Consider the following 15,677-nt stretch of genomic DNA (forward strand, 5'->3'; position numbering starts at 1 on the left):
GGTAGCAGCAGGATTGTTCTGTAGGCTTCTTATTTGTGTGTATTAATTTAAGTCATTTTAGTATCAATTTTTTTTTTCTTCCCTACAAAAAAGCCCTGATCCAAATTAGTCTGATCAAAGTCAGAAGGCATAGCAGTATTTATTGTACCTATTCAGACTCCTATTAACAATCGCAAGCAACTTGCATTCCAATAACTGTGCCTCTGTGGGATCATGAGACCATACCTCCGTACAAAACAGTGGGTGTAGAAGGTGGAACTGAGTGATTTGCAATATTCTGGCATATTCAGAGAGCTTGCCATTAATTATCCTGCCTCTGAATTTTGCTGATGGTTTCAGTGTGGTTTTGCTGATCTGAGAGTTGCGGTCTTTAAGTGTGCTCCTGGGACCTCTTATGCTGTACAAGAAAATATCCACGTAATCCACATGAGCCCAGAGCCCAGGCATTCTTCAATGCCCATCATGCAGAGGAATTTCTCCAAGCAAGATGAATAAAGAGCGCCTTTGCTTTAACTCTATAGCGTAGGTGTGTTCAACAATACAGTACAAATAAGTGTTTTGGACTTAATTACACCCCCCCCCCTCCCTACATGGTGGAGTTGCTCAGTAAGAGCGCTCCTAATCCTAGCTCCAGGGAGCTCCAGGGTGTCCCCAAGCCATACCTTTCATTAAACAGGGGTGGGGTAGCCAACTTCTTGTCCATTCCATTGCACTGCTTGGGTGTAAATATTGAATCGGTTGCCAGTAAGATCAGCTATGTTATACAGGATCTTGTTTGAAAACCCTAAGCTGATGGGGTGACTCCTGTGTCTGCAGATCCCCTTGCTCTCCTTCCTGTCCAGCTGTCTGCTGCATGGGGGAGGGAGTCCTGCTACCTGGTGGAATTTAGACCTGTGTGTGTGTACCTTGACCAGTCATCCTAAGTGATCCAGAAAATGCTTTATAAAATTCTTTCAAATCCTAATATTGGGTTTCTGTAGTTAGTCTTCACATTTCTGTATTTACCATCAGTGACCATGCCATATAGTTATTAATTTTATACTAACAAATCCCTGTTTTTTAAGGCAATATGCTTTTTGGATGTTTTTTTTCTTTTCTGTAAATGCCAAGCAATGGTTCCTTTATACTTCACAACCTCACCTTACCAGAATGTTTCTTTGGCAAGATAGGGCTAGGATGACAGCAGTGCTGTTTGGTTGTTAGTCTGCTGAAGTTTAAAACCCTCAGCTCGTAGGCTTTGATCGCCAGACACTAAGAAGAAACAACAAATACACTGAAAGCACCCTGCCCAAAAGAGGGACTCAAAGAACAGAAGATCAAACCCAGACACTTAACAATGAAGAAATAACATCAGAGACTTTTAATCCATGTTTTTATACATGATAATAGTCACCAGATATATACCAGCAGAACACCGAAGATACACAACGTTTACTTGTAATCTAACCTGCAGGCAAAAGAGAATTCACTCAGTGGGTTTGATTTGAGAACAGCAGAGAAACAGGATGGACTGGGAGGCAGTGTAGGTCTTGTAGTTAGAGCTATAGGGTCTAGTGCTTTTAGCAGAGACAGGGAAGGTAGCTGTGACCTAGTGGTTACAGCAGAGACACTGGGGGGTAGAGTAGCTCAGTGGTTAGGATGACGAGAATGGGAAGGAGCATTGTGGTCTAGTGGTTAGAATCGCAGGACAGGTGGGATCTTGTATGAAATCCCATCTCAGTTACAGAGTCTCTGTTTAAGCTATAATGCAGTTATGGCAGCTCCTTCTAGAGCACAGTTAGTTCCCGCTTGTTGAATTTCCCCCTTGGATATTATTTATCATTGAGCCAGCTTTTATAGGACTGGAACCTAAAAGGGTTATTGTGTTATTTATTTTGTATTGATTAATGCTAAAGCTCCAGATAACACAGACTTGATAGGAGCTTTATATACTGTAGGCAGGATAACCAGAACTGAGAACAGTAATTAGAGGAAGAGCAGGCTTGAGCAATCACAGTGCTGCCTTGCTTGATTACCGAGCTGCAGGGACAAAGCTATCGTGGGTACCTCGCGAAAATTCAACCATGTAACACCTGAGCCATCCAAGAATGCTGTGGTGATTGGAAACCACAAGAGATGAGGAAAAAGCGCAGGATTTCACTCTAAATTAATCTCATTGCTGTTGTGTAAAGAAAATTTAATTTTGACCCTCATTTAAAACTAAAAAATCATGTCACTTTCCCTTATGGTATTTTGATTATGCCCACGCAAGGCGATGAGATTTCAGGACAGGGAACCCTTGAACAGGATGATAAGTTAAGAACATGTTTTTCAGCTCAAAAGAGCATTCCTATTAATTTTCTTACCATAAAAAGAAAGAAACCCACTGAGTAAGCGCTCCCAGCACGCGGCTCAAAGGTTATTTATTGCTTACAGGAGCAAGCAGCCGTATACATGGGCACATAGACTTGAAAATGAAAAAGGAACAGCATTAAAGATTAAACACTGTGCTTGACAAAGCACTGTTATGTTCTAGTGCATGGAACCAAGGGGTGGCAAGTGGACCATATGTACTAGAGGCTATGGAACTCGGGGACAGGGGTCAATCTGCCAGCAGGAGAAGAAGGGGAGGAGCACCAGAGGTGGTCCACACTTCAACAAGCTCCCATTGGAGCTCACTGTAGAATTACGAGGGAGGAGGCGGGGTCTACTGGTGCAGGCTTCTCTAGGATTGGGTAGGGTTTACCTAAACAGTGGCAGATCTAAGTATCACTGTTGTTGTTTGACTCTTTCTTGGGATTCCTTTTTTGATGGAAGTACACTTCTGTGCACGTGTATGTGTTTGATTTTCATGACCTTAAACACAGAGAGATCTTTTATTGATCCAAACGCTGGTGGGTGGTGGTCGAATGACGAAATCGACCAACTACTCTCGGGTGCCTGAGAACATCAGCTACTTGGAGGTAGTTTAGATTTTTTCAGTCAGTTGTAGCAAGTGTGGGGGAGGTCCAGGAGAGATAAGCTCTGATTGGCTAAACAATCTCAAGAGGGGGGTTGAGAAAATTCAGCGATCTGTGCTTCTCTTATCTGAGACCCCAATAATATGTACCCTGGTAGCTGTTTACCATACTGAAACATGTTTGTGTCATGTTTTACCACATGTACGTGCTACCTTACAATGCTTTACTACACTTAGCTTTTATAACGGCCACGGTTCATAAGCACAGGTTTTTATCATTTCAACTGCTAGCCTACAAAAAACTTACTCACACTACATAAATACATACAGATGAGTCTGATACAAAATGTTGGCCAACATTAAGAAAGATTGGGTGAAGGTTCCCTGCAGGCTATAACAAGCACTTAGTACTGACACCGGCCCTTATGCCTTGGGGCTCGGTTGCACCAGCTATCCATAAGTTCAACTTAGTTATAAGTCTTTATTCGCTTTGCTTTTACTTATCACTGTAGTAGAGGATTTACATTTTTACTTTTTGAAGCTGGAAATCTCCCCGTTCAGGACTCCTGCCTTGTAAATACAGCCCCATTCCAGGAGGCAGATCCCTCGTACACCCCCACATGGGGAACCTAATGCTACAGCTGCTAGAGATCTACTTGCGTGAACCCTATTCAAGAATGTTTCCGTGAGATCAATGTGCCGTTTTCTTGCTAATATACAGTATCGGTTTAAATATTAGATACATATACATATACACACACACCCACGCACACACACACACGCACACACATAGAAATATAGATTTATATACCAGTTATATAATGTCCTTTTGTAATGAGGCGGTGTGGGTCACTGCTCGCTTCAGGAGAGGATCAGAATGATTTGGGTTTGTAACTTCTTCTCTATAGCGGCAGAAGAAAGTCGCGTGACTGCAGTGAGTTCAGAAGTCCATAGGGGGCTGGGGGCGGGAGTAGAGGAGCTGGATCTGTTGTCCTTGATTGCATTGCTGCCACCAAACCCACCTTTGTGTGTGAGCTCAGATATTCAGTTCCAGTGATATCCTACAGTGAGGGAGGATGGGGGAGGGATTTATAACCCAGATGTCTAAAGCACAAACTCAAAATGAGAAACGCAGTTAGATTTGGGGAGCAAAAGGATGAAAACTTCAAATCAAGTTTTCAGCTAAGCCAAGTCTACTGCATGGCTTTTTTCAAAGAAGAAAAACAATAAAAATAAAGGTTTCACTGTATGATTTTTGAAAGAGAGAAACAAGGAATTGTTTTTACTGCCCCCTCCCCGCTTCCCTGCTCTCTCTCTTGATAGTCGTTGTGGGCAGCGGGGTTGGAGGGGGTGTGTCTGGCGGCAGCAGCAGCAGCAGCACAGTGGTTTATTTTCGGAGGTGTCGGAATTGGCCACAGCGTCCCCAGAGGGTCCCGCTGAGGGTGTAATGCATCGTTATGATAGCTGAGTGAAACACTACAGGACACAGCTCTCTCGCTGTCCTCTATATATTACAGCACCGGTGCGGGTCGAGGATGGCTATGCTAGGGCGTGTCGGACAGCTCCAGGGTTTGGGCCTGTGCCGGGGCGCTCTACGCCAGGGCAGGGAGGGGGACACCTCTTTCCCTCGGCGACTGCAGCGACGTAGACGCCCCTGGAAGAAAAGGGGCGGCTGAGTCATTGACCTCCTTTCCTGGGAAAGAAGGGTGGCAGTTTGGAACCAGTGTCCAGAGGGGGTGGGTCGCTGATTGGAGGAGGGCAGGAGGGGTTTGGAGGCCCACAGTGAATCCCGGAGTCCGTAGGCTGAGAGACCCTCTTCTCTCGGGGGGCGCCTGGCCGCGCCGGGTCCTGAGGCTGGCAGCAGGGCTGGGGCAGAGGGGGCGGATCTCGAGGGGTTCCCAGCTCCGGAGGCTGGGAGATGCAGCCGGTTCTTGTCCTGGATCAGGGCCAGCTCAGGGCCCAGGCCAAGGCTAGTTCTGTCAGTTAAGGAGTCCGTTCTGTCCTCATAACCCAGGTCGGCTGGGGCAGAGCACTGGTGCAGAGGCCAGGCTTTGCCCCCGCTTTCTGCCCCGTGGTTCTGACTGTCCTGCTCCCCCCCTCCCTCAAAAGAGTCCTTCCCCTGCGCTGGCTCCTCTTCCTCCCCGGGTAGGGGCGCGTCCGGGTCTCTCAGAAACACCACGATGACGCTGATGTTGTCGCTGGAGCCTGCGTCGCGCGCCGAGGCCACCAGCTTGTGAGCCACCATGCTGCTGTCACCGCTGTTCTCCAGCAGGTGGTCGGAGACGATGTGCATCGCCTCCTCGGGGCTCACTGTGTCGAAGAAGCCGTCGCACGCCAGAAGTAGGTAGTCCTCAGTGCCATCCAGCGGCAGAGATGTGCAGTCAGCGTCTCCAGAGATGTAGGGCTTGTGCACTGGGTCACCTGGAGCACAGAGAGAGACACGGAGAGACACTGTCACACAGAGCAGAGAGAGGCTGGGATTTCATTTCTATATAACATAATCATCATAAACTTTAAAGCAAAATATTCAGTAAAATGGCATCTCTTGTGTTAAAGTAACTTAACACAGACTTGTTAAATGTTTTTTTTTTAAATTCGATATTTGAGAAAAGGTCCTCCAAAAGATTTAAATCATCTGATAAAGTGTTATTTCAAATGTCATCTTACCAATCGCTCTGGATACAGACAAGCTTCCGTTAACCCTCCAGGCACCGAACCAGATCACACACCCTCCCAGCGCCTCGATCCGCTTCTTCTCATCCTAGAGGAGGGGCACAGCGTGGAGTAACCCTTGAGACCCATCTTAAAATCTTACACAGAGTGGGGTAACCCTTGAGACCCATCTTAACATCTTACACAGAGTGGGGTAACCCTTGAGACCCATCTTAACATCTTACACAGAGTGGGGTAACCCTTGAGACCCATCTTAACATCTTACACAGAGTGGAGTAACCCTTGAGACCCATCTTAACATCTTACACAGAGTGGAGTAACCCTTGAGACCCATCTTAACATCTTACACAGAGTGGAGTAACCCTTGAGACCCATCTTAACATCTTGCACAGAGTGGAGTAACCCTTGAGACCCATCTTAACATCTTACACAGAGTGGGGTAACCCTTGCAACCCATCTTAACTCATCTTCTGAGCAGAGCTGACCCTCTTTTTGATCACATATAAAAATTTTGTGTCTTGTTGAACTTAGTCATTGCTATCCATCTTTATTGTTGTAACATATAGTCCTATAAATTTACAAGCCAAGCAGACACTGGCACTGCCTTTGTCAGTGTAGATTTATAATTTTTACAGTATAGCTAAAACAAGCTTAGACAAACGAAAGGCTTATCTTTGTACAATTGCCTCATTTTATTATGCAGTGTATTGTGCAGTAGTATCTATCTGTGTGTAGTACTTTGTGTATCTGTGTGGGGGGGCAGGTCCGGGCTCACCTCTCTGTCTGGTTTGTGTGGCTTCATCAGCTCCACAACCTGTCCACGTTTCACCAGCATGACTTGGGAGTCCCCGAGCCAGGCCACATGCAGCATGTTCCCCCGCAGGAACGTCACCACCCCTGTCGTGCCACAGCGCAGGTTCTGAACAGTCAACACAGAGTCAATGAAAACATACAGAGAGTCAATACACAGCCCACTGCCAATCAACACAGAGTCAATCAATACATACAGAGAATCAATACACAGCCCACTGCCAATCAACACAGTCAATCAATACATACAGAGAATCAATACACAGCCCACTGCCAATCAACACAGAGTCAATCAATACATACAGAGAATCAATACACAGCCCACTGCCAATCAACACAGTCAATCAATACATACAGAGAATCAATACACAGCCCACTGCCAATCAACACAGAGTCAATCAATACATACAGAGAATCAATACACAGCCCAGCCCACTGCCAATCAACACAGCCCTGCCAATCAACACAGAGTCAATCAATACATACAGAGAATCAATACACAGCCCACTGCCAATCAACACAGAGTCAATCAATACATACAGATCAATACATACAGAGAGTCAATACACAGCCCACTGCCAATCAACACAGTCAATCAATACATACAGAGAATCAATACACAGCCCACTGCCAATCAACACAGTCAATCAATACATACAGAGAATCAATACACAGCCCACTGCCAATCAACACAGTCAATCAATACATACAGAGTCAAAAAATACCCCAAAACAGTCAAACCATCGAAGTGATCAGGTAAAGCTCAGAAGGCTAACTATGAGAACAATTAGTCGTTAACATGCACCATATGAGGCCCTGCACCTTTAGGAAATAAAAAAAGAGATCAATGAAAAGTGAGACATACAAGAGAGTGTGTGCAGGGGGAGGGCTGTCTCACCTCGCGGGCCGCTTTCTGGACGAACTTCTCATCGGTGAGCTTGAAGGCGCGGCACAGGGCCTCGGCGGGGTCCTGGTGGAACATCTCCTGCCGCACCAGGTTGATGTGGAGGTGGTTGGAGGCATAGATCGCGGCATCCACCCCTCCATGGCCATCAAACACTGCAAAGTACGCCTGCTCCTCCTGGTCCTGCCAGCAGGGAGAGACAACACAGCCTGCATTGACACGGCTCAAACGCACAGAGCATGTCACATTCAGAACCAGCAGGGACACAGGACAGCATCGCTGGAGGCGTGACCAAGGTGGAATGCTTCGTTTTGGCAATGCAGTATTTCTATAAATGATCAATAGTGACTGCAGAGTATATCTGAAGCATTTAACTGAGGTAAGTTAAGGAACTTGCACCCGATGGACAAATCACAAAACCAATTCAGCGCAGTTGGCAGACGGGTGTTCAGTTCAGGATCAGAGCCCAGAGGGGACGCTCTCATTATGCCTGACTGTAGCCAGTGTGACAGTCCCTACGATTACTGAGCAATAGCCTAGCAGCTAGAATGTGATCCTCTGGGTCCCGCCTGCACCCCAAGCTTGCAGTCATTTCCACAGTGAATGGCAGCGGGAGAGCTGCTCACCCAGCCCCAGCTTGTACCTGGAGGTTGAAGAGCGTGTTGAAGTCGGGGATGACGATATGCTTGTCCTCCATCTTCCTGCGCATGTTCTTGATGGCATGGATGGAGGTCTCGTAGTAGGGGAAGGGCCTCCTGCGCCGGGGGAAATCCTTCAGCCACATGCAGCAAGTCTCATACAGCTTGTTAAACACCAGCCGGGCAAGCTTCACTGAGTCCAGCTCTGTGCAGGGGGCAACACACAACACAGTGAGACCCTCAACACAGCGAGACCCTCAACACACAACACAGTGAGACCCTCAACACACAACACAGTGAGACCCTCAACACACAACACAGTGAGACCCTCAACACAGCGAGACCCTCAACACACAACACAGTGAGACCCTCAACACACAACACAGAGAGACCCTCAACACACAACACAGTGAGACCCTCAACACACAACACAGAGAGACCCTCAACACACAACACAGAGAGACCCTCAACACAGCGAGACCCTCAACACACAACACAGTGAGACCCTCAACACACAACACAGAGAGACCCTCAACACAGTGAGACCCTCAACACAATCAACAGAAACAATGTAATAATTTAATATCATTCAGCAATACAATTATTCCAACTGCCTTAACACTATACACTAAAGCCTGATCTCCAGTCAAAACAAATCATAGAAATAACCCTTGGTTTTTTTCAGTGGATTTTCCTTTGGTAAGCATGACAAAGATCATGTTGGTGGCAATATGGGAGAGATCACAATGTCACTGTGTGGGCTGTCCCTGCTCAGTGGATAAAGAGGTTGCACTGTTTGCTGTGTGGTTTCTCCATTGTTGCCAAGCCGGCACCTCCCAGAAGCATAAAGACACGTGCCACAATGAGCAGCATTGGCAGGGCTGCATGGGTGTCGCTGTCCATGGTGCTGAATCTCACACCCAGCACTGCCTCACTGGCAGAAAAGAGAAACTTCTGCTGGTGTGACATGAGGAGCACAGCTTGTGATGAGTCACCCCAGCACTTGAATCCATGCACACAAGTGAAGTAATTAAGGATGGGCTTGACACACCCCACTCTGACCAAATATATTACTAGTTTTACTTGACTTTGCTAGGCAACTCTTGTTGCTCTAGCTCACTATGTATAAGCTATTGGCAGGCTAACGTATGTGTTTTTATAACCCACAAGCTTATTTTCAGATGACCTATCCCCATTTCAGATGACCTATCCCCACAGGAGGCTTGGTGGTCCAGTAGTTAAAGAAAGAGGCTTGTTACCAGGAGGTTCCAGGTGCAATCCCAGCTACTGACTCACTGTTTGTGTCTTTGAGCAAGTCACTTAACCTCCTTGTGCTCTGTCCTTCAGATGAGACATAAAACCAAGGTCCTATTGTAAGTGACTGCAGTAGCAGCAGCTGTGATGCATAGTTCACACCCAAGTCTCTGTAAGTCTCGCTTGGAATAAAAGCATCTGCTAAATGAGTAAATAATAATAATAATTTCCCACTGGATGGGGAGCAGCTGACTTAAATGAAATTACCAAGAGCAGAGGGAACTCCCTCGCTCTCTCTCTGTCTCTTTCTGCCTACCAGATGTTTGTGATTGTGATGTTCTTTAAGTTTGTTATATATACCTGTTTAAATATATATGTTATTATTGGTTTCCATCTGGTGATACCCTAGCATGTAATTGCAATGTGTTTATTGATTTGCTCCTGTACTTGTTTGAGAGGGCGAGGCTGGCTTACGTGCAATGGCCTCGCTGCCGTCCGCTTGCTTGCTGGCATGCTGCACGGCCAGGTCATTCTGCAGGATTTCGTCCGCGGTCGCTCGTGCCAGGGCCGCCGCCAGGGAGAACGGGCAGTTACTGTGGACACAGAGAGAGAGGTTTATTACACAGCCCTGTGCTTCACATACACACAATTCTTTATTATTCTAAATACAGTGCAATCACTATTCCAGAATGATACTATACAAAGTCTTTACCTGTGTGTGTTCAAAACGTTAGCCTCTAGCATTGTGAATGATTCAGTCTTCTTGTCTGCACTGAAGAATAATGGAATTTTAAATCCCATTATTAATGTTTGATTTTGCTATGTACTGTGAAGGCAGTGATGTTTGAATTTATTTCACTTATTTAAAACTTTAGGAAACGATAGGTCGTTGAAAAACTTTGCAGTAATTGATTGTTTAAGTGGTGCATTCATTGGCTGCTGTGTTTTTTTTAAGAATGCTTGTTTATAGATTGTTCTGGCACATAGGTTTAGCGTTGGTCTCTGTCTAGCTAGTCACGGAGGTGCTGTATCCACAGCACAGAGAAAGTGGAGCAGTGCCTGGCAGGCGCACCAAGACTCTCTGCGCTTGCCGGTTTTGTGGAGCACAGCTCAAGTACATGCGCTGGAGAAGTAGAGCAGCCTAGTGCAAGGACAGCACAATGACAGCATGATCTAAATGCACCGCACAGCGCACTGCGAGCTGGGATCCTGCAAGAACAACATTACAAATGCCAGAAAACAGACAGACAGGCAAGCAGGGTAGGCGGGTGGGCAGACAGACAGACAGACAGACAGACAGACAGAAAGACACATGGTCAATGAAGATATGACACACATGGTCATACTCATTCCGTTTGCAGTGCCTGACTTAACCCTTTCCATGTATTAACCAGATATTTTAGAAACACAAGGTTACAATTATAAATCTTAAACTAAGGCTTGGATTCAGTATGAATTAAGTTGCCATGCCGTTGCCATAAACTTCAAGTACAGTAGACAATGTGCTGATGAAGGCGTCAGGAAAAATATTTGACTCATTGAGGAACATACATGTCCCCTAAAAAGTATAAAAAAAATCACAGTATAAATTTTGGTGCCATTAGTCAAGTCCAGCGCATGTAGAATATCTAAACTACCCATGCATATTTACATTCAGTATATTGTAGCTCCTTGTTACAAATGTCAATGCAAGTTTTGAGTGATAGATTATTATTTGTTTAGCCATTATTAGCCCATCAGTAGACAAAACACACGGGCAAGAATTATCCAGCAGTGTTCCTGAAGACTGTGCTAAAGACAATATCTGATTATCCTCTTGTGACATGCAGTTATACCAGCGCACTCTGACTGCACTTCCTGTTCTAAACAGAGCTGATTCGAATTCAATAGCTGCTGGTTTTGGAGCTGAGATGAATCATGGTTCATGTAATCCGAAGAAACAGTTCCTCCTTAGAAGTGTCGTTTGGAGTGGGTGTTTGTGACAAGGCAGTTATTCACGATACTTGAAGAGAGCCGGTAAACTAGTGCAACACTAAAATTAACCAGCCCAAAATGGATCACTCCCTAGTCATTATAACATGTTGTAATTTTACAGCCATTAATCATGTTAAACACAATTAACTGAAGGCTAAAAATAACTAAGAAACGTTTATGAAAAGTAGAATGCAGACGGTCGAAACATTTAATTTGTCTACTTGATCCTACAGTTTAATTACATCGATGGAGACCCTGGTTTTCTTCCCAATTTGGAATCGCCAACTGTGTTATTAATCCTGGTTCCCCTCTGCAACCCTCTCCAGCGACTTGGGGAACGGAGGCTGAAACACACGTCCTCCGAACCCTGTTCCTGCCAACTCATCACTTTTCACACTGCAGATCCACCAGACCTATCGTGCCAAAGGAAAACACAGATCTGAATGGCTCCACTGCAGACCCAAAGGCATCCAATCAGCTACAGGGGGCGCTGGTGCACGGTGGATTGCCCTTCCAACCTAAGCCCTCTCTACCTGGGTGGGCGCTCGGCCAATTGTGCACCACCCCCTAGGGTCACATGGCAATGACATAGCCTGGATTTGAACTTGTGATCTCCAGGCTATAGGACGCATCCTGCACTCCACGCAGAGCGCCTTTAATGGAGGCACTACTTGGGAGCTCCTGTGTTTGATTTTTTAATGTTCTATAATGATCTATATTTATGTAAATAGCATTAAATGTTTAATTAGGAAAGGTATGTTCTTTCAGGGTGTCCTTTGCATAACTTCAGTGGCTTGTTCTGTAATATCAGTAAAAAGATTTACCAGAAGTGTAAAGTGTACCTGAAACTACCTATATAAGCTGTATACAGCGAGGTGATGTCATGTAGATTACTTCAAGTCTTTTTAATATACTTTACCGTACTTCTCTAGGCTTTCCAATGCTTATTGCAGTTTACTATGCTATGGTAAACTTGCAAAAGGGATTTTTTCAATACAAACTGAAAGCCTGTGGCTCCAATACTGAATTTGAATTATTTTATTTAATTGATCAGAATGATCCTGGCATTATCTGTGCCTGTAGAATCCATTTTAAACTCCCGGAAGGGCCTCATCTATCCCCGGGCAAAGGTTGTGAGCTATTTAAACAGTTAAATGTACCTTCTACACCACCACCCCCAAAATAAGACCCTATGACTGGCTTCTGTTTTAATTGTAAAAGATGAAAAAACGATTGTATGTAAACTTAATTCCTTTGCATTACGTATTGATCTCCCTCAGCCTCGGTCTCTTTCACTCATCACGAGGGAGGCTTCTCATTGGCCGAGCCAGGGTTCTATTGAGCTCCAGGCTACTGAGGCTCTTGTGAGTAAATGAGAGAGAGAGAGAGAGAAAGAGAGAGAGAGTTCTATGAGTCACATTTCTATGAATGGAAATGCGTAGGTAGTCTGCAGACAGCATCAGCCATTTCTGTGTCAGCTGGGGATTTGAGAGGCTGTTATCGGCTCCCTCTGAGTCAGTTGTTTTGTGCCAGAAACAATTTCACAGCTCGGGACTGGCAGAGCTTTCCTGACAGCGATCAACAAGATCCCCCTCTCCCTTCATCAAACTGCATGGCTGCGCTAGCTTACCTTATCGATACCCTGCGTGTCAAACACTCAGTTCAGTGTATCTAGCTAACACACCTCTAATTACCATCTTCCCTTACATCTGCTTTGAACTGAAATAGTTTTTTTTATTTTTTAAACTCAATACAAAGCACCCACTCCTGCAGTGGTTACTTGCTGATCTGGTGCAGTCGCACATTCCACTGTTTTGACAAGGAAAAAGGAAAGTGACGGACCAGATTACTTCCAAGATGCCATGGTCTTAATATAAAATTGCAACCATGCCAGATCGGTTCCTATCCTCTAGCCCTGGGCTTCTTAAACTCGGTCCTGGGGACCCCCCTGTGTCTGCTGTGAAGTGATCTTCGGCTCAATTAGATCTTTCTACTTATTTTCAGCTCTAAATAGGTTTCAAGCTATAACATTTTATAAGTAACTTGAACTCTGTAACTGCTTAGGAGCTGAAAACAATTAAAAATGTCTAATTAAGGAAATTATCAGTTTAATTAAGGGTTAAGTAATTGAGAGCTCAGTTGGAATGAAAACCAGCAGCCACAGGGTTTGAGAAGCCCTGCTCTAGCCCCTACACACCTCAAAAAACCAAGAAATGAGAGGTAAGTTTCCATGACAGATATTACTGACTTAGATTCTGGTATAGTAAGCAAACGTGTTAAATGTGCAGGTGACACAAAAATATGAGGCGTGGCAAACACTGTTGCAGCAGCAAAGGTCATTCAAAATGATCTAGACAAGATTCAGAACCGGGCAGACACATGGCAAATGACATTTAATAGAGAAAAGTGTAAGGCACCGCACGCAGGCAATAAAAATGTGCATTATAAATATCATATGGAAGATACTGAAATTCAAGAAGGAATCTATGAAAACGACCTAGGAGTTTATGTTGACTCAGAAATGTCTTCATCTAGACAATGTGGGGAAGCTATAAAAAAAAAAAGGCCAACAAGATGCTCGGATATATTGTGAAAAGTTTTAAATCAAGGGAAGTAATGTTAAAACTGTACAATGCATTAGTAAGACCTCATCTTGAATATTGTGTTCAGTTCTGGTCACCTCGCTATAAAAACGATATTGCTGCTCTAGAAAGAGTGCAAAGAAGAGCGACCAGAATTATTCCCGGTTTAAAGGCATGTCATATGCAGACAGGCTAAAATAATTGAATCTATTCAGTCTTGAACAAAGAAGACTACGCGGCGATCTGATTCAAAATTCAAAAAGGTATTGACAATGTCGACCCAAGGGACTTTTTCGACTTGAAAAAATAAACAAGGTCACAAATGGAGATTAGACAAAGGGGCATTCAGAACAGAAAATAGGAGGCACTTTTTTACACACAGAATTGTGAGGGTCTGGAACCAACTCCCCAGTAATGTTGTTGAAGCCGACACCCTGGGATCCTTCAAGAAGCTGCTTGATGAGATTCTGGGATCAATAAGCTACTAACAACCAAACGAGCAATAAGGGCCTCTCGTTTGTAAACTTTCTTATGTTCTTATTACAGTAGAACAGTTGCTTTTTTAAACTGTTTGCCTCAATGAACACATTATATATATAAAAAAAAAAAAAAATTCTGAAAGGCTTTGTATAAATATTTCAAGTATTTAAATATTCCATTAAATGCCAGCAATGACTAACTCCACCATTTCATGACTTCTGTGTAGCACAGCAGAAAAACTCTGAGGAAAGACAGAGTTATAAATAGTAACAACGTCAGCACTCAGCACGTCAGAACTAGGAGTTATACCTCAGTGAAGACACTGCTGATAAGGGAGAACATGCTGCAGTGGGTGGCTCGGGGGTGCCGTTTAGTTTAGGAGTAACCCTGACATACCTGCCCCAAGCAGATGCTTCTATCTCTTATCATCTAACCCCCTGGAGGCACACGTGCAATGATCACTCAAAGGACTGTCTCTCGGTGGTCCTTATTTGACATGTGGACACTCAAGGCAGCCAGATCATCCGTCAGATATTACCAGACAGCTTCCTTGAGACCAGCAGTTTTATAAAAGGGGTTCTATATACAGTAGCGTCGACAACGTTAAACTATAACTCTTTTCAATACAACTTGCAAATAATTACTTATCAGAATGCATTGATAAGGGTGGCTTCATATGAATCCAACAGGAATAGTTATCATTGCATTGGCAGGATTGTTTTAAAAAGCATGCTGTTGGCATTATCTCTTGGGGTCGGACAGGGAAGGTTTTGTAAGGTGACGGTGGCACTGAACTGCAGGGACATGGTGCAGATTGACAGATCCTCTCAATAAAGCACTGCCTGAGAGCGCGTGTGTGCGTGTGAGTCACTGTATACTGGGGCACACACACAGTTTGAGTATTAAATACTGCATTCTTTTCTTATTTTCAAGTCCCATTCGTTTTCATTTGCAGCAGAGCGAATACAAAGTGGTTTGAACTGAAATTCTGTCAGCTACCCGACTCGCCAGGATTTTAAGTGACTTAGTGAGCTTCCAGTGCAAAGTAACATACACCCTGGTTTTCCTAAATGAAAAGAGTCAGTCTGAAAGATGAAGTGCTGGCCGTGGAGACCACTCTGTCCTCAAGACCCTTATAGATCTGTAATATAAAAACATCAAGGCTGAACCACGCTGTGTGGCTGCTTTGGATTTATGGTACCTGCACTCTCTATTAATCTAATACAGAAAAATAATAATCCCCGTGTTAGACACAGTGAAACAGTAACTTTGTTAACTGGGGTCGTTCCAGCAATAGCACATGTACAAGTGAACTGTGCACACAATATGCTGTCCATATAACCCACACACACATGATTACCGCCTGTTAATAACTTTATATAACTGTTTTTATTCATGTTGAGTCCATCCTTCCCTGCTGTGAT

At 44.5% G+C, this 15,677-nt stretch overlaps 1 protein-coding gene across 1 annotated transcript in view; it reads right to left on the reverse strand.

Annotated features, from left to right (window-relative positions):
• Positions 1-1,337: 1,337 nt before the first annotated feature.
• Positions 1,338-15,677, reverse strand: part of ppm1e (protein phosphatase, Mg2+/Mn2+ dependent, 1E) — a 36,643-nt gene continuing 22,303 nt past the window's right edge. The window contains exons 2-7 of the mRNA XM_041240934.1: positions 9,692-9,810; positions 7,969-8,168; positions 7,320-7,508; positions 6,387-6,530; positions 5,606-5,699; positions 1,338-5,359 (exon numbers count right to left, since the gene is read on the reverse strand). Of these exons, the coding sequence (XP_041096868.1) occupies positions 4,443-5,359; positions 5,606-5,699; positions 6,387-6,530; positions 7,320-7,508; positions 7,969-8,168; positions 9,692-9,810 (1,663 nt within the window). The 3' untranslated portion in view covers positions 1,338-4,442. The remainder of the gene's footprint in view (positions 5,360-5,605; positions 5,700-6,386; positions 6,531-7,319; positions 7,509-7,968; positions 8,169-9,691; positions 9,811-15,677) is intronic.

This window comes from Polyodon spathula, unplaced genomic scaffold (assembly GCF_017654505.1).
Source record: "Polyodon spathula isolate WHYD16114869_AA unplaced genomic scaffold, ASM1765450v1 scaffolds_731, whole genome shotgun sequence".
Taxonomy (NCBI): domain Eukaryota; kingdom Metazoa; phylum Chordata; class Actinopteri; order Acipenseriformes; family Polyodontidae; genus Polyodon; species Polyodon spathula.